The 25,266-nt window shown below is 43.3% G+C and overlaps 4 protein-coding genes across 6 annotated transcripts; 2 read left to right on the forward strand and 2 right to left on the reverse strand.

The window, feature by feature from the left end:
• Positions 1–1,509: 1,509 nt before the first annotated feature.
• Positions 1,510–11,558, forward strand: LOC128611032 (zinc finger and BTB domain-containing protein 17-like). The gene is made up of 2 exons (XM_053630253.1): positions 1,510–4,695; positions 11,451–11,558. Exon 1 carries the CDS (start codon positions 1,745–1,747, stop codon positions 3,221–3,223), a length of 1,479 nt encoding a protein of 492 aa, XP_053486228.1. The 5' UTR covers positions 1,510–1,744; the 3' UTR covers positions 3,224–4,695; positions 11,451–11,558.
• On the reverse strand, positions 3,602–11,465 carry LOC128611029 (equilibrative nucleobase transporter 1). 2 transcript variants are annotated; one of them, XM_053630247.1, is made up of 12 exons: positions 11,214–11,465; positions 10,909–11,112; positions 10,711–10,840; positions 9,079–9,125; positions 8,103–8,179; positions 7,568–7,660; positions 7,319–7,458; positions 6,931–7,070; positions 6,430–6,786; positions 6,110–6,296; positions 4,504–4,627; positions 3,602–4,231 (listed from the first exon to the last, which is right to left on the reverse strand). In XM_053630247.1, exons 2-12 carry the CDS (start codon positions 11,084–11,086, stop codon positions 4,112–4,114), a joined length of 1,593 nt encoding a protein of 530 aa, XP_053486222.1. In that variant the 5' UTR covers positions 11,087–11,112; positions 11,214–11,465; the 3' UTR covers positions 3,602–4,111. The 2 variants fall into 2 exon arrangements, with proteins under 2 accessions (XP_053486222.1, XP_053486223.1); XM_053630248.1 differs by having other exon boundaries at positions 6,430–6,537; positions 6,643–6,786; positions 10,909–11,465.
• Positions 11,559–15,289: 3,731 nt separating the features above from the next.
• Positions 15,290–16,768, forward strand: LOC128611242 (zinc finger and BTB domain-containing protein 17-like). Its single transcript, XM_053630619.1, has one exon. It carries the CDS (start codon positions 15,290–15,292, stop codon positions 16,766–16,768), a length of 1,479 nt encoding a protein of 492 aa, XP_053486594.1.
• A 378-nt stretch (positions 16,769–17,146) lies between these two features.
• On the reverse strand, positions 17,147–24,901 carry LOC128611028 (equilibrative nucleobase transporter 1-like). Of its 2 annotated transcripts, XM_053630246.1 has the most exons (13): positions 24,757–24,901; positions 24,445–24,648; positions 24,247–24,376; positions 22,614–22,660; positions 21,638–21,714; positions 21,103–21,195; positions 20,854–20,993; positions 20,466–20,605; positions 20,178–20,321; positions 19,965–20,072; positions 19,645–19,831; positions 18,049–18,172; positions 17,147–17,776 (listed from the first exon to the last, which is right to left on the reverse strand). In XM_053630246.1, exons 2-13 carry the CDS (start codon positions 24,620–24,622, stop codon positions 17,657–17,659), a joined length of 1,488 nt encoding a protein of 495 aa, XP_053486221.1. In that variant the 5' UTR covers positions 24,623–24,648; positions 24,757–24,901; the 3' UTR covers positions 17,147–17,656. The 2 variants fall into 2 exon arrangements, with proteins under 2 accessions (XP_053486221.1, XP_053486220.1); XM_053630245.1 differs by having other exon boundaries at positions 19,965–20,321.
• Between the last annotated feature and the right edge of the window lie 365 nt (positions 24,902–25,266).

A 25,266-nucleotide genomic window follows, 5' to 3' on the forward strand; every position in this document is an offset into this window, starting at 1 on the left:
TTCAGCCGTGACTTAATGATTGCACCCGAGTGCAGGAAAACGGAGCTTAAGGGGAAGAAAGATAAACTGCATGTCTCTTATGATTAATAAATGATCAGAGGTCAGTGAAAGAGGTGAAATCATATTCTCTCTCCAAATGAATAGCTGTCAATGCAAATCGGCCTAATGTATTGTTTAGTATTATTGATTCTGAGCTAAATCCTTCTCGGGCTGTTGGACCTGACCCCTCTCCCACGCCCTGTGGTGAATTTCTTCATTTTTTCTCCGACAAAACTGAAGCGATCGATTCTTCTGTTACGTCTCCAGGATTTGATCCTCTAGTGGACTCACCTCCGCGCAGGTATTTCACTAACTTTCCACCAGTCTTCTCAGCCCAGCTTTCTGACTTACTCTCACAGATGAAGTGTTCACGCTGTATGTATGTATGTAGGTATGTATGTTGGTATGTAGGTAGTCTAATTACTGTAGGTCTGGACTGCAGCCCCTTCCATGAACAGGTTATATACACCGATCAGCCATAACATTAAAACCACTGAGAGGTGAAGTAAATAGCATTGATTATCTCGTTACACTGGCACCTGTCGAGCTGTGGGATATATTTATTAGGCAGCAAGTGAACAGTCAGTTCTCAAATTTGATGTGTTGGAAGCAGGAAAAATGGGCAAGCATAGGGATCTGAACAAAGGACCTAATTGTAGTGGCTAGACGACTGGGTCAGAGCGTCTCCGAAACGCCAGGTCTTGTAGGGTGTTCCTGGTATGCAGTGGTTAGTACCTACGAAAAGTGGTCCAAGGAAGGATAACCGGTGACCTGGCGACAGGGTCGTGGGCGCTCATATCAAGGCTCGTCGATGCGTGTGTGAAGCAAAGACTAGACCGTCTGGTCCGATCACACGGAAGCTCTCCTGTAGCACAAATTGCTGAAAAATGTTAATGCTGGCTCTGATAGAAAGGTGTCAGAACGCACAGTGCATCACAGCTTGCTGCGTATGGAGCATGGGGAACATGACAAGAGCAAAAGGTGTTGACGCGGTGTCTGAATTCCCCAGATCTCAATCCTGGGGTGTGCTGATCGACGGAGGCCCCACCTCCATCGCAACTTAGAGGACTTAATGGATCTGCTGCTATCGTCTTGGTGCCAGATCCCACAGCACACCTTCAGAGGCCTTGTGGAGTCTCGACGGGTCGGAGCTGTTTTGGTGGAACAAGGAGAGGCGGACCTACACAATATTAGGCAGGTGGTTTTAATGTTATGGCTGATCGGCGTATACGATACAGTGTAATTTTTCATGAAACCATTCGAATGTAGTTTTGCATACAAGTGGCTTACTGGAAATTGTTGCTGATGTAGAGTTCATCACAGATCTTCAGATTAAATCATATTGAGAGCTGGGCTTTGACTGGGCCATTCTGTGGTTTTGAACCACTCCAGTGTAACTTGTGCATATGGAAGTATGCTTTAAATGACCTAGTTTCAACTCTTTTGCACACTGGAACAGCTTTGTTTTGTTTTTTGTTAGGATTGCCTTGTATTTTGGAATCATCCATCATGAAAAGCATAATGCAGTACATTTTGATTTCATGTTGCTTATAATCGTGAAATCGTGTACGTTGTGTTCAGGTTTTCTCGTTTGGCATCCTGACTTTTCTAGCATTCCCATCATCTACTGTTTGATGACTGGAATCATATCCTGGTCTAATTCTCAATTTTATCCTTCATCTTCTCATGACCTCTTAGCTCCCCGATGGCCAGTGACGATTCGGATAATGACGTCTCTCTGACTCCACCCTCTCTAGGAAAGACGACGGAGCAGCACGGTTCACCGAAAACATTGTCCTTAAACGAACTCGGTCAGGATGCCGACGATGCATCAGACGGAAAGGACTCACCGACAGAGCAGAAAGACGGTCAGAGTAGGACGTACAGCTATATGAGCCCAATCAGCAGTGATGTAGACGACGTTCCAGAAAAGCCTGAAGGAGGAGATCGCACTAAACCGGCCAGGAGTCGGTCGAGGAAGAGTTCACACCAAGAAATGCCTCGAAGGAGAGGAAGCGTCAGAAAGACACCGGGACGTAGCGATATCGCCACAGTTAAAAGCGAGTCTGAGCTGGAAGAGCACGTTACGGAAGCGTCACAAAGGATGAGACGTCGGGCGAAGACGCCACGGAAGGGCTCAGACCAGGAATCCAGAAATGGGGTCACAAAGAAAGCGCCCACGTCCGGTGGCGCGTCAGAGGACGAAGCCGCTAAAGACTCTGCAGAGCGTCAAACCAAAAACAGTAGAAGTGAGCGCAGGCGTTCAGATCCTGCGTCCTTCGACAACGACGAGGACGTGAAAGAGAAGCCAAAAAAGCGGCGTGTCAAAGTGACTCCGAAGCGGAAAGCTCAAGCTTTAATAAATTTACTCGGGGAGTCCGATCAGCCGGAGCAACCTCCTGAGGGATCACGCAAGCCACGAGTTAAGGAAAAAGAGGGAGCGAGCCCTCGTAAAGCCGTTCCCATCGAGTGCGAAATATGCGGTCGGAGCATCCGGTGCAAAGCCATATTGGAGAGGCACATGCTCTCACACACAGGAGAGAAGCCATTTGGATGTGACGAGTGCGGCAAGCACTACACCAGCAGCTCCAACCTGCGCATCCACCAGCTCAGCCATAGCGGCAAGATGGACTACGTTTGCAACGAGTGCGGCCAGAAGTTCACTCACCTGCCGTATCTGAAAAGACACCTGTTGAGGCACGCGGGGAAGAAGATGCACATTTGTGAACACTGTGGCAAAGGCTTCATCCAGAAATACCACCTCCTGCGCCACCTCTTGGTACACACCAAGCAAACGCCGCATATCTGTGACAGGTGTGGTATGAGCTTCAACCGGACAGACAACCTGAGACTACACCTGCACAGCGTCCACCAGATCGAAAGGGACTTACCCGAGGCCAAGCCGGAAAAACTTTACACGTGCGAGACGTGCAATAAATCGTTCGTCAGCCAGGCTTCGCTGGAAATACACAAACGCATACACACGGGGGCCATGCCGTATTCGTGCACCGTATGCTCGCGCCAGTTCAAACAGTCGAGTCACCTGTATTCACACATGTTCACACACGCCAGTGAGAAGCCACATGCGTGTAACCTCTGTGAGCTGAAGTTCACTCGCAGAACCTACCTGCGAAAGCACAAAGAAAGGGTGCACGTCGGAGCCGGAGAGCTACAAACTTCTTGACTGGTTCTACAGCGTGGAATAATTTGAGAATACTCAAAAACATTTTCCCATTTTATTTTATTTGTATTTTTATTAAGTTTTAAGTTTTAGTGAAATCACATACAGAGACACATCTAGGGACAGGGAAAAAAAACAGTCCGAGCTGAATATTTTTTTAAAAATCTTTAAAAACAAAAACAACAACATTCGTTCTAGTGTAGTGGAAAAGCAGTTATGTTGTTCATAGGAATCTGTGAAAGTCGGAAAAATACAAATAATTTGTTTTGCTTCCTCACATTCAGTCCTTCCGCTTACAAAGTACCCAGGTTTCATCAAAGTTTTAATTATGACATATCTGTACCAGAACAGCTTTGTAGTAACTTGAATTCACGCACTTAGTCCCTTTTTATTTATTTATTTTGGTCTCTATTTTATTTATTAGAGTAATGTATACAGTACAACCCTGAAACCCAGCACAAGCTCAGTTAGCAGACTTTGTTTTGTCCTGTAGGGGGCAGCATATCATCACACACCACAGCACAGTTACCTTATTATACACTGCTTTGCCCCTTGCTACTTTTACTGCACTCTTTATGTTTTAAGACCTCTTAGTGGTCCCTTTTAAGTCCTAGACAAGAATTAAACATTGCCTTAAAATGTCCTTAAGTGTGTATATAATAAGGTGCTTAAGTACTGCATTACTGCACTATAATGCAGCGCAGAAAACAAAAACATTTTGTACAGAACATCGGTGAAAACTTAAATATCCATAAACATGAAAATAGCTGCTCCTTGTTTACATTAGAACAATATTGTAATCAGTATTTTCCATATATAAACACCACCTTGGTTTAGCATTTATTTGCCATGAGGTTGGTTCATCGCATTCCCTTTATGGATACGTGCTATTTAAGAGGAGGTAGTTTTATCAGCTTTGGTCCGTCGAGCCGCTTGGCGCCGGCAGTGCAGGTAAACAGAGAGAGGATGTATAAAGGCCAGGCAACTCAGGACGGTCAGAGCAACATTAACCTGTGGTACAGAAAGACTCCCATCAGCGTGCGATCTCTGGCTGAGATAACATTAACACACAAACGTGAGTCGGAAAGGCGAAAAAGAAAAAAAAGTCTTAATGTTTCTCTGGATATTCGTTTTGCTTAATCCAAATCCGAGCGCAATTGATATTTTGGCTTGTGTTCTGTTTGTTCCGAGATCTGATCCAGCCAAGTGTTGGATATGATTGAATATGCTGAGCGTGAAGTGTGTGAGCGAAAGGGAGAAAGCCACGTGAACGTGTGACTCACCGCAAATGGATCTCCACCAAGAGGTCCAGTGATGAGAGAGAAGCAGGGGTACTGTAGGACGGACAGCAGCGCCGAGAGAGCCATCACTGTTCCGTACAGCTTTCCGAAATGTGCAGGAGGGAACCTGGATAGACACAGTGGTGTACAGCAGAAATAAAAAAAGGTCCACAAAAAGAATTATTACACGTACACGTAAGCATTAAGTTCCTAAGCGAAGGTTCTGTCTTTGTTGTTTGTGTATTAAGCTTCCATGAGATCTACAGTCTTACACTGCTGCTATATTCAGTGATGTTTGACTCCTCGACTTTTACTGTGTACCTTCTAAAGACACTGATTTGTCAGGTCAGTTTGGGTAAAGGTATAAATTCAGGGTAAAAGTTTTGAGGAGGCTCGTAGATGAACGTGGCACACATTTGCATGTAGATACAATCGACCAATGAAGAACATCTACTAGTTCAATGCAAGACAGGAGAAAGGAGTTTCCACGTTCCACGCTCCTCCTCATCCCGTTATCTCCTTAACCCCAAAGTGGTGAAAAAGCCAAGCTTTCTTCAGATATCCGTAGCACATTTCTGAAGATTACCGTTCGGTATTACAGTCCCCTTCGAAAGTATTGGAACAGCAAGGCCAGTTCTGTTGCTTTTGCTATATGATTGTGAGACCTTCACCCCTGTCCAGTGAAAGTGGTTTGTTGGTGATGTCACCGACCGTTGTTTTCGGGTTTTTCTATCACAGGTCTCGTAATGTTTCTGTCTTCAAGCGCTGTTGTTATCCTCGGCTGTCCTGTTCCATGTCCGCTTGTTAATACACCAGTGGTTTCTTTCTTTTTCAAGACGTCCCCAGTTGTTGTATTGGCTACGCCCAATCGATTTTCCATCTTTTCTCAGCTTCAAAACGGCTCACTTTTCTTCCTCAGCTACAGCTCTCTAGCCTCCGTGTTCGTTTATCCGTTTCGTTCGTTTATCCGTTTAACAACAAAGTCAGTCTTCACAGGCGAAACCTAGGGCTCAGACCAAGAGTAGGCATCGAGAACTATTCATTCGTCAAGCATTCAATTTAACAGGACACACCTGGTCAGCAAAAACCAACTATCAGTCACGTTCCAATATTTTTAATCGCGACCGGTGGGTTCAAACAAAAAAGCGGCATGTTTTTTTTTGTTTTTTTTTTAAAGTTGTTTAACACATCTAGATACGATAAATACGAAGAAATGAAAGCTGAAATCTTTCGTCTTATGTTCGTCTTTTGGTCTCAAACCCGAATGTCTTCAGCGTACGCTACGTACAACGGAAGCAATAGAATTGGCCTTGCTGTTCCAATACTTTTGGAGGGGACTGTATAGGTGTGTTGGCCTACCAAAGCTCGCATGAGGACTAAAAAAAAAAATCATTCAAATGTCAAACCCACTTAACAGAGGCTTAATCTAAAAATAAATAAATAAATAAATAAATAAATAAATAAAATAATAAACAAAAGCGGGGGGGGGGGGGGTTCTTCAACAGTTCTGTTCTGAATTGCTATTTAGATTTGTTTTAAATGAAGTAGATTTTAGTAAACTGAGAGGGGGAGTAAAACGGGTTAGGGTTGTTTGTACGTGTGGACTTACGCCACGCTGATGAAAGCTGCGTTCCCTCCATACAGGAAGGATCTATTGATAACCTGTAGTATGAAGGTGAGATACTGCAGGGGTAGTAGAGGAATACTAGCGCACAGGGAGAAGAGCACACACTGCATCGCTGTCACGCATAGAGACAATACGGCTGCCTTTAGGTCCGCCTCACTTTCGCTCTGGCCTGCAACACATATATAGAAAGAGGAATCATTTTTACCTCGAGTGTATTAATAAGTAATGGCGGAAATGTGCGTTTAACCACCTAATTAATGAGTACTGTAAATAACAAGCGTCAATAAGTGATCAATCCAGACCTTTTTCCCTGGGTTTTCCTTTGTTCCGGTCCATAATGAGCCCATTCCAGGGGGCACACAGTATCCCACACAGCTGAGTGAAGGCAAATGCATTGGTGTACGTGCTCACTAAGGAAAAACAGCACAGCAGAAGTACACACTCGATGAGAATATTTATTCGCGTGTGCATTGCAGTGAGTATGTGTGCGTCTGTGTGTTTGTGTTTGTGTGTACCGAGGCTTGGGTCACCAGCTGTTAGGCGGTTGAGCATGGGGTTCAGGGTCCCAATGAACAGGTAGTGTCTCAGCTGCATGATCGATAACCACAGCAGATGCCATACGAAGAACCAAGAGAAGACACAGCCTCTGAAGCTTCGCTCTGAAAGGAATATAAATAAATATTTATTCGTCCTTCCTGCCGTACACGACTGTAATTCGCCACGACGACGCAGAGGTCTGGACCTCAGCGGTGTAGTTTTGGAACCTGAGCGGTTCATGGACGGATTTCAGAGCCTCTCTTCACCTGACATGTCTGGAGTGGCGGTCTTGGTAGGACCGTCTTCTTTAAACGGCGTTGTCTCTGTAGCCTCGTAATTCCGGGTGCTGTTCTTAGCGTTGACGTTTTCCAACTCGTTAGAAGTCCGAGCGTCCCCACGTCCCGGCCTGAAATAGAAAACGAAACGGTGAAATGTTTCAAACTAAAGCGAGCTAGAATTGACTTATAGACTACATGATAAAAAGAACGCGTGCAAACACTACGCTTTACGGATATAAGGCGCGTTCGTATCATTTACGCAGAACGGGTTTCGATTGTAATAGGACGATCCGGGGTTTTTTGGGCACAGTCAGTGCGGACGTTGAAAATGATCACCGATTTGTTTTTTGACGCCTTTTTTTTTTGCGTAGTTTACCCGTAGGTGTAGTTCTCAGGGAGAGGGTAGGGGATGTGTCTGCGAGGCATCAGCAGGAAGGTGCGAATCAGATGAACAACACTGCAACAGGACAAGAAGATGAGCGAGGAACGGAGGGACACGCCGTCTTGATACAGCAACTGAGGACAATCAAAGACCACATCATCATCTTAATTAGCATCGCAAACAAATTAAGCCATTTTACACCACACCTTTTCTTTTCTTTTATTTGATTTGATTTGATTTCACCTTGACGACAAGGAAGACAGCAGAGGAAGAGTCGAAGGCTCCGTTATACAGAGTGATGATAGTGGACCGATGGGCTCCAAAGAGATTTCCAACCTGGAGAGCGAGTGGAAATGTTGGAACTGGTAAATGGGAGCATGATTGTGTTGACAGAGACAGAGAGAGAGAGAGAGCAGCTAATCATCGTGACCTTACAGGACCCAAACACAAGACGTGTACGGAATGGTGTGTGGTATGTGACCTTCTGGACTGACAAACACACACTAGAAAAGCACATCATTGGCAGAGCAGCCAAAATGGTCTATGGTATGAGCTCATTTGTTGTAAGAACCGAGATTATTCCATTCAAATCAATTTGATTTGTATAGCGCTTTTAATAATAGACATTGTCTCAAAGCAGCTTTACAGAAACGATGTATATAAGATGATATGAGGAAGAAACCTTGAGAGGAACCAGACTCAGAAGGGAACCCTGGGCACGACATGGGGGAACAATCGCACACACACACACACACTCACAAAATGAAAAAAGTTATACCTGCATGTTAGTGAGTAAGAAAAGAATTCCTCCAACTGCAATAAGGGAGAGAGAAGGGTAGAGGAGGACTGATAGTGCTGTATGAGAGAGAGAGAGAGTCATTTTTAATACACTATTATACTGCTCATAGTTCCCAAAACACAAAGTCAGTGATTCGTTAAACCACTAAATATATATGATTCACAAGCATCTAGCTGTTTTAAACGTACCGATATTAATGACATGACACTGGTGGAAAATGAATTAGGATTAAACGCTATGAAAGCTGTTACAGTGATTATAGATATTATTTAGTTTGAATTTATAGTTGCACCTACTCCTGTTTGAATGAGTGAGTGAACTGGATTAATCCAAACCCTAAATACTTCTAAACAAGTCCAAATAAGATCAACTTGCGTCTGACTGCAATATTAATCAAACTAGGTAAAGTCCTGTCGACATAAAGCTATTCTACATAAAAGCTACATTTTAACCCGTTAAACTCTCGGCTTTAAAATGAGTACCTGAATCGTAATCTGGGACTTTGTGGGATTTAACGCAGTATAACTGATGTGGATGGTGGATGGAAACTCAGGAATAACAGGCTCTTATGGCTCTAATAGGCACATACGGTACCCGTTTGCCCGATATGTGAAATATTTAAATGGAGTCCCGGACTTATCCTGACCTTACTACTACGAAGTTAGAGTTCAGCCCCTAAATCCAGCTGCCGTTGATTATAACTCGGTACGATTCAGGCTGGATGAGTATCTTTAATGTGTGGTTTGATGTTGTGTGAGTTAGGGTTAAGCATTAGGGCTAGGGTTAGACTCATAGGAGCCGTTGGATCAGATCCAGCTCCGCCCCGTGGACCTTTGGTTCTGTAGCAAGGACTATGTCCGATTGTGCTCATGCCGCTCAACTCTGTGCCTTCCAAAACCATCCAATATTGACTAAATTCTGCGAACCGATAGAAATCGGTCATGCGATGCCTCACCAGCGTTTGAGAAGGCTATCAGTACGGTCCCGGTGGTGTAGATAGATCTAAAGGAAGAGGAAAGTACAAGAAACCAATTAAACACGTGCCGTAAAACTAGAAAATTCAGATTTAGAGTAGCGAGAGCTGGTATGAAAAAGGCGCACCACATACCATATACTAGTGTTTCTTTCTTTATTTATTTAGTTAGTTTGATTAAAATGTAATGGCTCTTTTTCCTGTCCTTTCCTAAACAATCTTCTACAATTTCCTCCATTTGTGCCTCACATTTTTTCATTTCCTCTTGGCTTCTTAGTGAAAACAAACTGTTATTGGAGCTTTGAGTGTCTCTGCTCTGACCTATGTGAGGCCAGGGGCACAGCTTATCTTAGTTCACACTAGTCTAAACACACACACACACACACACACACGCTTCCTGCTTAAACTTACACTTCTCTGTAATCGAAATGTTTTTTTTTAATACGTGGCAAATATACCCCTTGAACCCGTCTAGCGCAAACACACCATATATAAATGCTATTAAGTTACTAGATCACACACAATGTATTCAAAAACAATATATTCTCTATTTCTCACAGCAAGAGGAATACTTTCCAGGGTTTTTCCATTCTCTCTGGTTACTCTGTGTCTCTATGGAAACACTATGCACCCTGCAAATCCCCCCCCCCCTCCCCCCCTCCCTCTCCAGTAATAATCAGAACGATAGCTCAGTTGCAGTTGACGCCAATCAACTGGATAAAATTTATATTCATTTAATAATCAGTTAACGTACTTGTACATTCTCTGCATGTGCATTTGCTCACAGTGCAAGCTGGCCAACATACAAGACATCCCGTTACGAAACAAAGTTCCTGTTTGTTGGCACATTTCAAAAGGCTTAAGCTTTCCCAAATCCCCACCCCCCAACCCCCATACACACACACACACACACACACACTTTTTATTAACATTCATCTTGTGTGATACGATCAGACGTGGACATCCTGAAATATCAGGTACTGCTCTGCTTTTGAGCACACAATTAAATCAATCAATCTCTCTCTCTCTCTCTCTCTCTCTCTCTCTCTCTCTCGTGTCGTTTGTGTGATCGTTGTAAGCATATGAAACATGATTAGATGAGCAAATCTTGCCCAAAAGGCAAGTTATGCAAGTATAGACATAAATATATAAAGTTTTTATCAAGCAATCTGAACACCTGACAGTTCAGTAGATGGGTTTGATTGGTATTGGCTAATATGTTTGAGTTTGTTTTGGAAAAGGTCTCAGGTTGCTCTTGTCAGATTTGGCCGTCCTTTCATCCTAATGACGAAATGTGACTTCTTGGATGTCAGCTAGTGATCGACTCACCCGAGCTGGATGTTAATACTGAACAGGGCTTAAAAAGTTGGTTGGATGGGATGTGGGATGATCCTAAACAGATCACTCAGAGTCAAGAATACGTTGTACGTGAACGTCGCTAATGAATTCTGACCCGTTTTTCTTAACCCTAGACTGACATAACTTGAATAATATCATACCTGCTGGGGTTTTCACAGCACATGTAAGAAACATTCTTCTAAACAACGTACGTCACATCAAATGCCTGATTATCCAAAAAGGAAACATTTTTTTAAAATCGAGTTCAAGACTCACATTCCTAGGAGTCTGGTCACCGTGGTGCCAAAACGGTCAAACACGAACCCGTTGGGCAGAGCGAAGAAGTTGTTCATGAAGGAGGCGATGGTGAAGATAATGGAGAGCTGCTCATCCTGCTCACTGCAATCTAAAACAGACACGCATCACGTGATTGCTCACGCCGCACGGCAATGTAAGCGCATGTGTGCGTTGTACCTTTCGTAACGGTCCCATTGACTGTACTGTTCACACACAGGTAGCTGAAGTAGCCGTCACTCTTGAGCACGAACACCAGCGAGGCCCATCCGAACAGGATGCCGGCGAAGCACAAACACTCGAACAAACCTGAGATCAGTGTGAGCCAGTAACGCACTCTCAGTCCAGTGCCTGCCATCCTGACACACGTCCAGTCCTCTTTTACTGTGGAGTAAAAACGCAATCACGAAACGTTTTGAAAAAAATAGAGCAACATTTAAATAAAAAAAAACACACACACGCACAAAGACATTTCTATAACTTACCTACGGTATCTTACTGCGAGCACTGGGAAACGTATAGCTTGTAGAATCTCTCTGTTACTGTGGTCTTGTATGTCCTCCTCTTTCTTTATATGGACTCCTCTCACTCCCTCCTTTCCTCACTTTCCAGATCCTCCTCTTCCTTTTTGTTTGCACTTTTATTTCCCCCTACACTGGATCTGAGAAAAAAAAAAACAAAAAAAAAACAGTATGTTCTTAAAGGGAATTGATTTTTTTCAGGGAAGCTGCACATGTGGAGAGGAAAATGCCGGCCGTTTTTCTTACCCAAGTGGTATGTGTAAAACAAACAGTGTGAGAACAGAGGCTGAATAAACGTTTATCACACGCTCCAGTTGTCATGAACTTCCTTGTGCCTTCGGAGGTCTATAGCGACTCCCAAAGCGGCGAATCGCATTAAAGAACGGCATTTCTCCACAGCAGGTGTTTGTCTCATGTTCCAACTGTATTTCCATATTGAGCTTTCTAAAACAAGGCACTAACGGCTGATGTATCATTGTAATGAAAGGAAATGTTTTCTAATAAATATCTGGCTTAGAAGGACACCCAGTTAATCATCTGAGTCAGTCATAAAACACTTTTTTTTTTTAAATAAAGAGAACCGTCACAAACTTTTGGAGTCCTTCCCTCACTATCCTCTCTTTATGAAAATCTGATAAACATTAACATTACTATTATAAAATGCTGAGTCCTTCGATAAGTGTTAAATAAACGCCTCGTTACAGAAAATAAACCTCATTTAGACCTTTCGTCTTCGTTAGATAACGACGCTTTTGTTTTTAAATCCGTAGATTATGTGTGAGCGTGTGAGCCATGCAAGTCCCTTTGAACGAGTTACTACAGAAATGATAACGCATTCGAATTAGCACATTAATACAAACTTGGGATTTGAGTGAATGTTTATTTATAATTATAATTTTATTTATTTATTTATTTTTTAAACATCAGAGTCCAAAAGTCTGGGACCATACTGAAAAATCAGGGATCTAATTATTTATTTATTTATTTATTTATTTATTTACATTTTCCATCCATCTTCTATACCGTTTATACTATACTGTTTCTAGGTCCCTATTTAAATATATGCAAATTTGTGAGCACGTGTTCGGATGACACTCGGGTGGATTCGACGAACACCGTGTTTTACAATTCTGAAATTCATGTCAATTATTTCTAACTCGGGTTACTGCTGATAATGTACTTGAATTGAACGATCAGATTATTCCATTTTCTAAATGAAATTTAAAAAAAAAAATTAAAAAATTGAAATTGAAAAACCATTTGCGGGTAAAAATGGATTGTTTTGATTACTTATAATGATTCGTGTTTACTTACCTTATTCTGTGTTACACTTACTTAAATCCACAAAGTTTGGACTAAAATGAAAGGAGTCCATTAAAATGAAGTCCATTCCGAAATGCTCTTTTTAAAAATAAAAATTCAGATGAAAGCCATGTTAAGAATGAAACAGCTCACTCCTCGTCTCGCCGGCGCCCGGTCCGCCCAGGTGGGACAAGGGGGGGTATAATAATAAATAATTTGGAGCCTTTGAAAATGAAATTGGCCTTCGTGAACGAACAAGTCTCTTATATTAAATGAGTTTTTTAATTTCACAGTCATTACACTCAGCCCTGGCGACTTCACTGCTCTAGGCGAGCTCTGTCCCCCGGACTACGCTTTCTTCAGCACTCCGAGGACCTCTGGACTTGGTGGAGGCGTTGCCACAATTTTTAGTAATAAATTCAAATGCAGGATCCGGAACATTGACACGTTCTCGAGCTTTAAGGTCCTGTTGTTTGTGCTCTGGTGTACAGGTCCCTAAATTTCACAAGGACTTTTGTCGATCAGTTTTCTCAGTTCGTGTCTGATTTAGTGTCTCGCTGTGATCGCTTGCTGATTCTTGGGGGATTTAACATTCATCTCTGTTGTCCAGCTAAACCATTGGTAAAAGATTTTTTTTACGTCTTCTTGAATCCCTGAATCTTGTCATAATTTAGGTCATACACTTGTCCTGTGGTTTTCCTGTAACTAATCTTGAGGTTGTCGATTCTGGTATTTCTCCTCCTTATTCAGCTTTGTATGAATGTCTTTGTTTCTGTCCTTCATCTTCTATCTCTCGGCCTAAGAACATTTCTCGTGTCATCCACGCCTCTACTGCTAGTCTGTTCTCAGATCATTATCGGGATCTTTTCATCGATGCTTGTAATAACGATATGGATACTGTGCTGAGCTGGGTGAAGTTTGTAATAATACTTGCTCTCTTACCTTAGACACTGTCGCTCACTCAAGCCCAGGAGAGTTCAAAAGAAAGCTAGTCTTCAGCCGTGACTTAATGATTGCACCCGAGTGCAGGAAAACGGAGCTTAAGGGGAAGAAAGATAAACTGCATGTCTCTTATGATTAATAAATGATCAGAGGTCAGTGAAAGAGGTGAAATCATATTCTCTCTCCAAATGAATAGCTGTCAATGCAAATCGGCCTAATGTATTGTTTAGTATTATTGATTCTGAGCTAAATCCTTCTCGGGCTGTTGGACCTGACCCCTCTCCCACGCCCTGTGGTGAATTTCTTCATTTTTTCTCCGACAAAACTGAAGCGATCGATTCTTCTGTTACGTCTCCAGGATTTGATCCTCTAGTGGACTCACCTCCGCGCAGGTATTTCACTAACTTTCCACCAGTCTTCTCAGCCCAGCTTTCTGACTTACTCTCACAGATGAAGTGTTCACGCTGTATGTATGTATGTAGGTATGTATGTTGGTATGTAGGTAGTCTAATTACTGTAGGTCTGGACTGCAGCCCCTTCCATGAACAGGTTATATACACCGATCAGCCATAACATTAAAACCACTGAGAGGTGAAGTAAATAGCATTGATTATCTCGTTACACTGGCACCTGTCGAGCTGTGGGATATATTTATTAGGCAGCAAGTGAACAGTCAGTTCTCAAATTTGATGTGTTGGAAGCAGGAAAAATGGGCAAGCATAGGGATCTGAACAAAGGACCTAATTGTAGTGGCTAGACGACTGGGTCAGAGCGTCTCCGAAACGCCAGGTCTTGTAGGGTGTTCCTGGTATGCAGTGGTTAGTACCTACGAAAAGTGGTCCAAGGAAGGATAACCGGTGACCTGGCGACAGGGTCGTGGGCGCTCATATCAAGGCTCGTCGATGCGTGTGTGAAGCAAAGACTAGACCGTCTGGTCCGATCACACGGAAGCTCTCCTGTAGCACAAATTGCTGAAAAATGTTAATGCTGGCTCTGATAGAAAGGTGTCAGAACGCACAGTGCATCACAGCTTGCTGCGTATGGAGCATGGGGAACATGACAAGAGCAAAAGGTGTTGACGCGGTGTCTGAATTCCCCAGATCTCAATCCTGGGGTGTGCTGATCGACGGAGGCCCCACCTCCATCGCAACTTAGAGGACTTAATGGATCTGCTGCTATCGTCTTGGTGCCAGATCCCACAGCACACCTTCAGAGGCCTTGTGGAGTCTCGACGGGTCGGAGCTGTTTTGGTGGAACAAGGAGAGGCGGACCTACACAATATTAGGCAGGTGGTTTTAATGTTATGGCTGATCGGCGTATACGATACAGTGTAATTTTTCATGAAACCATTCGAATGTAGTTTTGCATACAAGTGGCTTACTGGAAATTGTTGCTGATGTAGAGTTCATCACAGATCTTCAGATTAAATCATATTGAGAGCTGGGCTTTGACTGGGCCATTCTGTGGTTTTGAACCACTCCAGTGTAACTTGTGCATATGGAAGTATGCTTTAAATGACCTAGTTTCAACTCTTTTGCACACTGGAACAGCTTTGTTTTGTTTTTTGTTAGGATTGCCTTGTATTTTGGAATCATCCATCATGAAAAGCATAATGCAGTACATTTTGATTTCATGTTGCTTATAATCGTGAAATCGTGTACGTTGTGTTCAGGTTTTCTCGTTTGGCATCCTGACTTTTCTAGCATTCCCATCATCTACTGTTTGATGACTGGAATCATATCCTGGTCTAATTCTCAATTTTATCCTTCATCTTCTCATGACCTCTTAGCTCCCCGATGGCCAGTGACGATTCGGATAATGACGTCTCTCTGACTCCACCCTCTCTAGGAAAGACGACGGAGCAGCACGGTTCACCGAAAACATTGTCCTTAAACGAACTCGGTCAGGATGCCGACGATGCATCAGACGGAAAGGACTCACCGACAGAGCAGAAAGACGGTCAGAGTAGGACGTACAGCTATATGAGCCCAATCAGCAGTGATGTAGACGACGTTCCAGAAAAGCCTGAAGGAGGAGATCGCACTAAACCGGCCAGGAGTCGGTCGAGGAAGAGTTCACACCAAGAAATGCCTCGAAGGAGAGGAAGCGTCAGAAAGACACCGGGACGTAGCGATATCGCCACAGTTAAAAGCGAGTCTGAGCTGGAAGAGCACGTTACGGAAGCGTCACAAAGGATGAGACGTCGGGCGAAGACGCCACGGAAGGGCTCAGACCAGGAATCCAGAAATGGGGTCACAAAGAAAGCGCCCACGTCCGGTGGCGCGTCAGAGGACGAAGCCGCTAAAGACTCTGCAGAGCGTCAAACCAAAAACAGTAGAAGTGAGCGCAGGCGTTCAGATCCTGCGTCCTTCGACAACGACGAGGACGTGAAAGAGAAGCCAAAAAAGCGGCGTGTCAAAGTGACTCCGAAGCGGAAAGCTCAAGCTTTAATAAATTTACTCGGGGAGTCCGATCAGCCGGAGCAACCTCCTGAGGGATCACGCAAGCCACGAGTTAAGGAAAAAGAGGGAGCGAGCCCTCGTAAAGCCGTTCCCATCGAGTGCGAAATATGCGGTCGGAGCATCCGGTGCAAAGCCATATTGGAGAGGCACATGCTCTCACACACAGGAGAGAAGCCATTTGGATGTGACGAGTGCGGCAAGCACTACACCAGCAGCTCCAACCTGCGCATCCACCAGCTCAGCCATAGCGGCAAGATGGACTACGTTTGCAACGAGTGCGGCCAGAAGTTCACTCACCTGCCGTATCTGAAAAGACACCTGTTGAGGCACGCGGGGAAGAAGATGCACATTTGTGAACACTGTGGCAAAGGCTTCATCCAGAAATACCACCTCCTGCGCCACCTCTTGGTACACACCAAGCAAACGCCGCATATCTGTGACAGGTGTGGTATGAGCTTCAACCGGACAGACAACCTGAGACTACACCTGCACAGCGTCCACCAGATCGAAAGGGACTTACCCGAGGCCAAGCCGGAAAAACTTTACACGTGCGAGACGTGCAATAAATCGTTCGTCAGCCAGGCTTCGCTGGAAATACACAAACGCATACACACGGGGGCCATGCCGTATTCGTGCACCGTATGCTCGCGCCAGTTCAAACAGTCGAGTCACCTGTATTCACACATGTTCACACACGCCAGTGAGAAGCCACATGCGTGTAACCTCTGTGAGCTGAAGTTCACTCGCAGAACCTACCTGCGAAAGCACAAAGAAAGGGTGCACGTCGGAGCCGGAGAGCTACAAAGTTCTTGACTGGTTCTACAGCGTGGAATAATTTGAGAATACTCAAAAACATTTTCCCATTTTATTTTATTTGTATTTTTATTAAGTTTTAAGTTTTAGTGAAATCACATACAGAGACACATCTAGGGACAGGGAAAAAAAACAGTCCGAGCTGAATATTTTTTTAAAAATCTTTAAAAACAAAAACAACAACATTCGTTCTAGTGTAGTGGAAAAGCAGTTATGTTGTTCATAGGAATCTGTGAAAGTCGGAAAAATACAAATAATTTGTTTTGCTTCCTCACATTCAGTCCTTCCGCTTACAAAGTACCCAGGTTTCATCAAAGTTTTAATTATGACATATCTGTACCAGAACAGCTTTGTAGTAACTTGAATTCACGCACTTAGTCCCTTTTTATTTATTTATTTTGGTCTCTATTTTATTTATTAGAGTAATGTATACAGTACAACCCTGAAACCCAGCACAAGCTCAGTTAGCAGACTTTGTTTTGTCCTGTAGGGGGCAGCATATCATCACACACCACAGCACAGTTACCTTATTATACACTGCTTTGCCCCTTGCTACTTTTACTGCACTCTTTATGTTTTAAGACCTCTTAGTGGTCCCTTTTAAGTCCTAGACAAGAATTAAACATTGCCTTAAAATGTCCTTAAGTGTGTATATAATAAGGTGCTTAAGTACTGCATTACTGCACTATAATGCAGCGCAGAAAACAAAAACATTTTGTACAGAACATCGGTGAAAACTTAAATATCCATAAACATGAAAATAGCTGCTCCTTGTTTACATTAGAACAATATTGTAATCAGTATTTTCCATATATAAACACCACCTTGGTTTAGCATTTATTTGCCATGAGGTTGGTTCATCGCATTCCCTTTATGGACACGTGCTATTTAAGAGGAGGTAGTTTTATCAGCTTTGGTCCGTCGAGCCGCTTGGCGCCGGCAGTGCAGGTAAACAGAGAGAGGATGTATAAAGGCCAGGCAACTCAGGACGGTCAGAGCAACATTAACCTGTGGTACAGAAAGACTCCCATCAGCGTGCGATCTCTGGCTGAGATAATATTAACACACAAACGTGAGTCGGAAAGGCGAAAAAGAAAAAAAAGTCTTAATGTTTCTCTGGATATTCGTTTTGCTTAATCCAAATCCGAGCGCAATTGATATTTTGGCTTGTGTTCTGTTTGTTCCGAGATCTGATCCAGCCAAGTGTTGGATATGATTGAATATGCTGAGCGTGAAGTGTGTGAGCGAAAGGGAGAAAGCCACGTGAACGTGTGACTCACCGCAAATGGATCTCCACCAAGAGGTCCAGTGATGAGAGAGAAACAGGGATACTGTAGGACGGACAGCAGCGCCGAGAGAGCCATCACTGTTCCGTACAGCTTTCCGAAATGTGCAGGAGGGAACCTGGATAGACACAGTGGTGTACAGCAGAAATAAAAAAAGGTCCACAAAAAGAATTATTACACGTACACGTAAGCATTAAGTTCCTAAGCGAAGGTTCTGTCTTTGTTGTTTGTGTATTAAGCTTCCATGAGATCTACAGTCTTACACTGCTGCTATATTCAGTGATGTTTGACTCCTCGACTTTTACTGTGTACCTACTAAAGACACTGATTTGTCAGGTCAGTTTGGGTAAAGGTATAAATTCAGGGTAAAAGTTTTGAGGAGGCTCGTAGATGAACGTGGCACACATTTGCATGTAGATACAATCGACCAATGAAGAACATCTACTAGTTCATGCAAGACAGGAGAAAGGAGTTTCCACGTTCCACGCTCCTCCTCATCCCGTTATCTCCTTAACCCCAAAGTGGTGAAAAAGCCAAGCTTTCTTCAGATATCCGTAGCACATTTCTGAAGATTACCGTTCGGTATTACAGTCCCCTTCGAAAGTATTGGAACAGCAAGGCCAGTTCTGTTGCTTTTGCTATATGATTGTGAGACCTTCACCCCTGTCCAGTGAAAGTGGTTTGTTGGTGATGTCACCGACCGTTGTTTTCGGGTTTTTCTATCACAGGTCTCGTAATGTTTCTGTCTTCAAGCGCTGTTGTTATCCTCGGCTGTCCTGTTCCATGTCCGCTTGTTAATACACCAGTGGTTTCTTTCTTTTTCAAGACGTCCCCAGTTGTTGTATTGGCTACGCCCAATCGATTTTCCATCTTTTCTCAGCTTCAAAACGGCTCACTTTTCTTCCTCAGCTACAGCTCTCTAGCCTCCGTGTTCGTTTATCCGTTTCGTTCGTTTATCCGTTTAACAACAAAGTCAGTCTTCACAGGCGAAACCTAGGGCTCAGACCAAGAGTAGGCATCGAGAACTATTCATTCGTCAAGCATTCAATTTAACAGGACACACCTGGTCAGCAAAAACCAACTATCAGTCACGTTCCAATATTTTTAATCGCGACCGGTGGGTTCAAACAAAAAAGCGGCATGTTTTTTTTTGTTTTTTTTTTTAAAGTTGTTTAACACATCTAGATACGATAAATACGAAGAAATGAAAGCTGAAATCTTTCGTCTTATGTTCGTCTTTTGGTCTCAAACCCGAATGTCTCCAGCGTACGCTACGTACAACGGAAGCAATAGAATTGGCCTTGCTGTTCCAATACTTTTGGAGGGGACTGTATAGGTGTGTTGGCCTACCAAAGCTCGCATGAGGACTAAAAAAAAAAATCATTCAAATGTCAAACCCACTTAACAGAGGCTTAATCTAAAAATAAATAAATAAATAATAAATAAATAAATAATAAAAAAGCGGGGGGGGGGGGTTCTTCAACAGTTCTGTTCTGAATTGCTGTTTAGATTTGTTTTAAATGAAGTAGATTTTAGTAAACTGAGAGGGGGAGTAAAACGGGTTAGGGTTGTTTGTACGTGTGGACTTACGCCACGCTGATGAAAGCTGCGTTCCCTCCATACAGGAAGGACCTATTGATAACCTGTAGTATGAAGGTGAGATACTGCAGGGGTAGTAGAGGAATACTAGCGCACAGGGAGAAGAGCACACACTGCATCGCTGTCACGCATAGAGACAATACGGCTGCCTTTAGGTCCGCCTCACTTTCGCTCTGGCCTGCAACACATATATAGAAAGAGGAATCATTTTTACCTCGAGTGTATTAATAAGTAATGGCGGAAATGTGCGTTTAACCACCTAATTAATGAGTACTGTAAATAACAAGCGTCAATAAGTGATCAATCCAGACCTTTTTCCCTGGGTTTTCCTTTGTTCCGGTCCATAATGAGCCCATTCCAGGGGGCACACAGTATCCCACACAGCTGAGTGAAGGCAAATGCATTGGTGTACGTGCTCACTAAGGAAAAACAGCACAGCAGAAGTACACACTCGATGAGAATATTTATTCGCGTGTGCATTGCAGTGAGTATGTGTGCGTCTGTGTGTTTGTGTTTGTGTGTACCGAGGCTTGGGTCACCAGCTGTTAGGCGGTTGAGCATGGGGTTCAGGGTCCCAATGAACAGGTAGTGTCTCAGCTGCATGATCGATAACCACAGCAGATGCCATACGAAGAACCAAGAGAAGACACAGCCTCTGAAGCTTCGCTCTGAAAGGAATATAAATAAATATTTATTCGTCCTTCCTGCCGTACACGACTGTAATTCGCCACGACGACGCAGAGGTCTGGACCTCAGCGGTGTAGTTTTGGAACCTGAGCGGTTCATGGACGGATTTCAGAGCCTCTCTTCACCTGACATGTCTGGAGTGGCGGTCTTGGTAGGACCGTCTTCTTTAAACGGCGTTGTCTCTGTAGCCTCGTAATTCCGGGTGCTGTTCTTAGCGTTGACGTTTTCCAACTCGTTAGAAGTCCGAGCGTCCCCACGTCCCGGCCTGAAATAGAAAACGAAACGGTGAAATGTTTCAAACTAAAGCGAGCTAGAATTGACTTATAGACTACATGATAAAAAGAACGCGTGCAAACACTACGCTTTACGGATATAAGGCGCGTTCGTATCATTTACGCAGAACGGGTTTCGATTGTAATAGGACGATCCGGGGTTTTTTGGGCACAGTCAGTGCGGACGTTGAAAATGATCACCGATTTGTTTTTTGACGCCTTTTTTTTTTGCGTAGTTTACCCGTAGGTGTAGTTCTCAGGGAGAGGGTAGGGGATGTGTCTGCGAGGCATCAGCAGGAAGGTGCGAATCAGATGAACAACACTGCAACAGGACAAGAAGATGAGCGAGGAACGGAGGGACACGCCGTCTTGATACAGCAACTGAGGACAATCAAAGACCACATCATCATCTTAATTAGCATCGCAAACAAATTAAGCCATTTTACACCACACCTTTTCTTTTCTTTTATTTGATTTGATTTGATTTCACCTTGACGACAAGGAAGACAGCAGAGGAAGAGTCGAAGGCTCCGTTATACAGAGTGATGATAGTGGACCGATGGGCTCCAAAGAGATTTCCAACCTGGAGAGCGAGTGGAAATGTTGGAACTGGTAAATGGGAGCATGATTGTGTTGACAGAGACAGAGAGAGAGAGAGAGCAGCTAATCATCGTGACCTTACAGGACCCAAACACAAGACGTGTACGGAATGGTGTGTGGTATGTGACCTTCTGGACTGACAAACACACACTAGAAAAGCACATCATTGGCAGAGCAGCCAAAATGGTCTATGGTATGAGCTCATTTGTTGTAAGAACCGAGATTATTCCATTCAAATCAATTTGATTTGTATAGCGCTTTTAATAATAGACATTGTCTCAAAGCAGCTTTACAGAAACGATGTATATAAGATGATATGAGGAAGAAACCTTGAGAGGAACCAGACTCAGAAGGGAACCCTGGGCACGACATGGGGGAACAATCGCACACACACACACACACTCACAAAATGAAAAAAGTTATACCTGCATGTTAGTGAGTAAGAAAAGAATTCCTCCAACTGCAATAAGGGAGAGAGAAGGGTAGAGGAGGACTGATAGTGCTGTATGAGAGAGAGAGAGAGTCATTTTTAATACACTATTATACTGCTCATAGTTCCCAAAACACAAAGTCAGTGATTCGTTAAACCACTAAATATATATGATTCACAAGCATCTAGGTGTTTTAAACGTACCGATATTAATGACATGACACTGGTGGAAAATGAATTAGGATTAAACGCTATGAAAGCTGTTACAGTGATTATAGATATTATTTAGTTTGAATTTATAGTTGCACCTACTCCTGTTTGAATGAGTGAGTGAACTGGATTAATCCAAACCCTAAATACTTCTAAACAAGTCCAAATAAGATCAACTTGCGTCTGACTGCAATATTAATCAAACTAGGTAAAGTCCTGTCGACATAAAGCTATTCTACATAAAAGCTACATTTTAACCCGTTAAACTCTCGGCTTTAAAATGAGTACCTGAATCGTAATCTGGGACTTTGTGGGATTTAACGCAGTATAACTGATGTGGATGGTGGATGGAAACTCAGGAATAACAGGCTCTTATGGCTCTAATAGGCACATACGGTACCCGTTTGCCCGATGTGTGAAATATTTAAATGGAGTCCCGGACTTATCCTGACCTTACTACTACGAAGTTAGAGTTCAGCCCCTAAATCCAGCTGCCGTTGATTATAACTCGGTACGATTCAGGCTGGATGAGTATCTTTAATGTGTGGTTTGATGTTGTGTGAGTTAGGGTTAAGCATTAGGGCTAGGGTTAGACTCATAGGAGCCGTTGGATCAGATCCAGCTCCGCCCCGTGGACCTTTGGTTCTGTAGCAAGGACTATGTCCGATTGTGCTCATGCCGCTCAACTCTGTGCCTTCCAAAACCATCCAATATTGACTAAATTCTGCGAACCGATAGAAATCGGTCATGCGATGCCTCACCAGCGTTTGAGAAGGCTATCAGTACGGTCCCGGTGGTGTAGATAGATCTAAAGGAAGAGGAAAGTACAAGAAACCAATTAAACACGTGCCGTAAAACTAGAAAATTCAGATTTAGAGTAGCGAGAGCTGGTATGAAAAAGGCGCACCACATACCATATACTAGTGTTTCTTTCTTTATTTATTTAGTTAGTTTGATTAAAATGTAATGGCTCTTTTTCCTGTCCTTTCCTAAACAATCTTCTACAATTTCCTCCATTTGTGCCTCACATTTTTTCATTTCCTCTTGGCTTCTTAGTGAAAACAAACTGTTATTGGAGCTTTGAGTGTCTCTGCTCTGACCTATGTGAGGCCAGGGGCACAGCTTATCTTAGTTCACACTAGTCTAAACACACACACACACACACACACACACACGCTTCCTGCTTAAACTTACACTTCTCTGTAATCGAAATGTTTTTTTTTAATACGTGGCAAATATACCCCTTGAACCCGTCTAGCGCAAACACACCATATATAAATGCTATTAAGTTACTAGATCACACACAATGTATTCAAAAACAATATATTCTCTATTTCTCACAGCAAGAGGAATACTTTCCAGGGTTTTTCCATTCTCTCTGGTTACTCTGTGTCTCTATGGAAACACTATGCACCCTGCAAATCCCCCCCCCTCCCCCCCTCCCTCTCCAGTAATAATCAGAACGATAGCTCAGTTGCAGTTGACGCCAATCAACTGGATAAAATTTATATTCATTTAATAATCAGTTAACGTACTTGTACATTCTCTGCATGTGCATTTGCTCACAGTGCAAGCTGGCCAACATACAAGACATCCCGTTACGAAACAAAGTTCCTGTTTGTTGGCACATTTCAAAAGGCTTAAGCTTTCCCAAATCCCCACCCCCCAACCCCCATACACACACACACACACACACACACTTTTTATTAACATTCATCTTGTGTGATACGATCAGACGTGGACATCCTGAAATATCAGGTACTGCTCTGCTTTTGAGCACACAATTAAATCTCTCTCTCTCTCTCTCTCTCTCTCTCTCTCTCTCTCTCTCTCGTGTCGTTTGTGTGATCGTTGTAAGCATATGAAACATGATTAGATGAGCAAATCTTGCCCAAAAGGCAAGTTATGCAAGTATAGACATAAATATATAAAGTTTTTATCAAGCAATCTGAACACCTGACAGTTCAGTAGATGGGTTTGATTGGTATTGGCTAATATGTTTGAGTTTGTTTTGGAAAAGGTCTCAGGTTGCTCTTGTCAGATTTGGCCGTCCTTTCATCCTAATGACGAAATGTGACTTCTTGGATGTCAGCTAGTGATCGACTCACCCGAGCTGGATGTTAATACTGAACAGGGCTTAAAAAGTTGGTTGGATGGGATGTGGGATGATCCTAAACAGATCACTCAGAGTCAAGAATACGTTGTACGTGAACGTCGCTAATGAATTCTGACCCGTTTTTCTTAACCCTAGACTGACATAACTTGAATAATATCATACCTGCTGGGGTTTTCACAGCACATGTAAGAAATATTCTTCTAAACAACGTACGTCACATCAAATGCCTGATTATCCAAAAAGGAAACATTTTTTTAAATATCGAGTTCAAGACTCACATTCCTAGGAGTCTGGTCACCGTGGTGCCAAAACGGTCAAACACGAACCCGTTGGGCAGAGCGAAGAAGTTGTTCATGAAGGAGGCGATGGTGAAGATAATGGAGAGCTGCTCATCCTGCTCACTGCAATCTAAAACAGACACGCATCACGTGATTGCTCACGCCGCACGGCAATGTAAGCGCATGTGTGCGTTGTACCTTTCGTAACGGTCCCATTGACTGTACTGTTCACACACAGGTAGCTGAAGTAGCCGTCACTCTTGAGCACGAACACCAGCGAGGCCCATCCGAACAGGATGCCGGCGAAGCACAAACACTCGAACAAACCTGAGATCAGTGTGAGCCAGTAACGCACTCTCAGTCCAGTGCCTGCCATCCTGACACACGTCCAGTCCTCTTTTACTGTGGAGTAAAAACGCAATCACGAAACGTTTTGAAAAAAAATAGAGCAACATTTAAAAAAAAAAACACATACACACACACACACACAAAGACATTTCTATAACTTACCTACGGTATCTTACTGCGAGCACTGGGAAACGTATAGCTTGTAGAATCTCTCTGTTACTGTGGTCTTGTATGTCCTCCTCTTTCTTTATATGGACTCCTCTCACTCCCTCCTTTCCTCACTTTCCAGATCCTCCTCTTCCTTTTTGTTTGCACTTTTTTTTCCCTCTACACTGGATCTGAGAAAAAAAAAACAAAAAAAAAACAGTATGTTTTTAAAGGGAATTGATTTTTTTCAGGGAAGCTGCACATGTGGAGAGGAAAATGCCGGACGTTTTTCTTACCCAAGTGGTATGTGTAAAACAAACAGTGTGAGAACAGAGGCTGAATAAACGTTTATCACACGCTCCAGTTGTCATGAACTGATTGTAGCCAGAGACATGCACACGAGACACGAATCTTCCTTGTGCCTTCGGAGGTCTATAGCGACTCCCAAAGCGGCGAATCGCATTAAAGAACGGCATTTCTCCACAACAGGTGTTTGTCTCATGTTCCAACTGTATTTCCATATTG

The sequence above is a fragment of the Ictalurus furcatus genome, chromosome 8 (assembly GCF_023375685.1).
Source record: "Ictalurus furcatus strain D&B chromosome 8, Billie_1.0, whole genome shotgun sequence".
Lineage (NCBI taxonomy): Eukaryota > Metazoa > Chordata > Actinopteri > Siluriformes > Ictaluridae > Ictalurus > Ictalurus furcatus.

Coding starts and splice junctions, on each gene's coding strand:
- LOC128611029 (XM_053630247.1), bottom strand. CDS start 11,086: ATGGCAGGCACTGGACTGAGAGTGCGTTACTGGCTCACACTGATCTCA. Junction 7,661..8,102: donor TCTTACTCACTAACATGCAG/GTATAACTTTTT, acceptor CTCGCTCTCCAG/GTTGGAAATCTCTTTGGAGC. Junction 4,232..4,503: donor TTGGTGGAGATCCATTTGCG/GTGAGTCACACG, acceptor TCTGTACCACAG/GTTAATGTTGCTCTGACCGT.
- LOC128611242 (XM_053630619.1), top strand. CDS start 15,290: ATGGCCAGTGACGATTCGGATAATGACGTCTCTCTGACTCCACCCTCT.
- LOC128611032 (XM_053630253.1), top strand. CDS start 1,745: ATGGCCAGTGACGATTCGGATAATGACGTCTCTCTGACTCCACCCTCT.
- LOC128611028 (XM_053630245.1), bottom strand. CDS start 24,622: ATGGCAGGCACTGGACTGAGAGTGCGTTACTGGCTCACACTGATCTCA. Junction 21,196..21,637: donor TCTTACTCACTAACATGCAG/GTATAACTTTTT, acceptor CTCGCTCTCCAG/GTTGGAAATCTCTTTGGAGC. Junction 18,173..19,644: donor GCAGCTTTCATCAGCGTGGC/GTAAGTCCACAC, acceptor GTGTCTATCCAG/GTTCCCTCCTGCACATTTCG.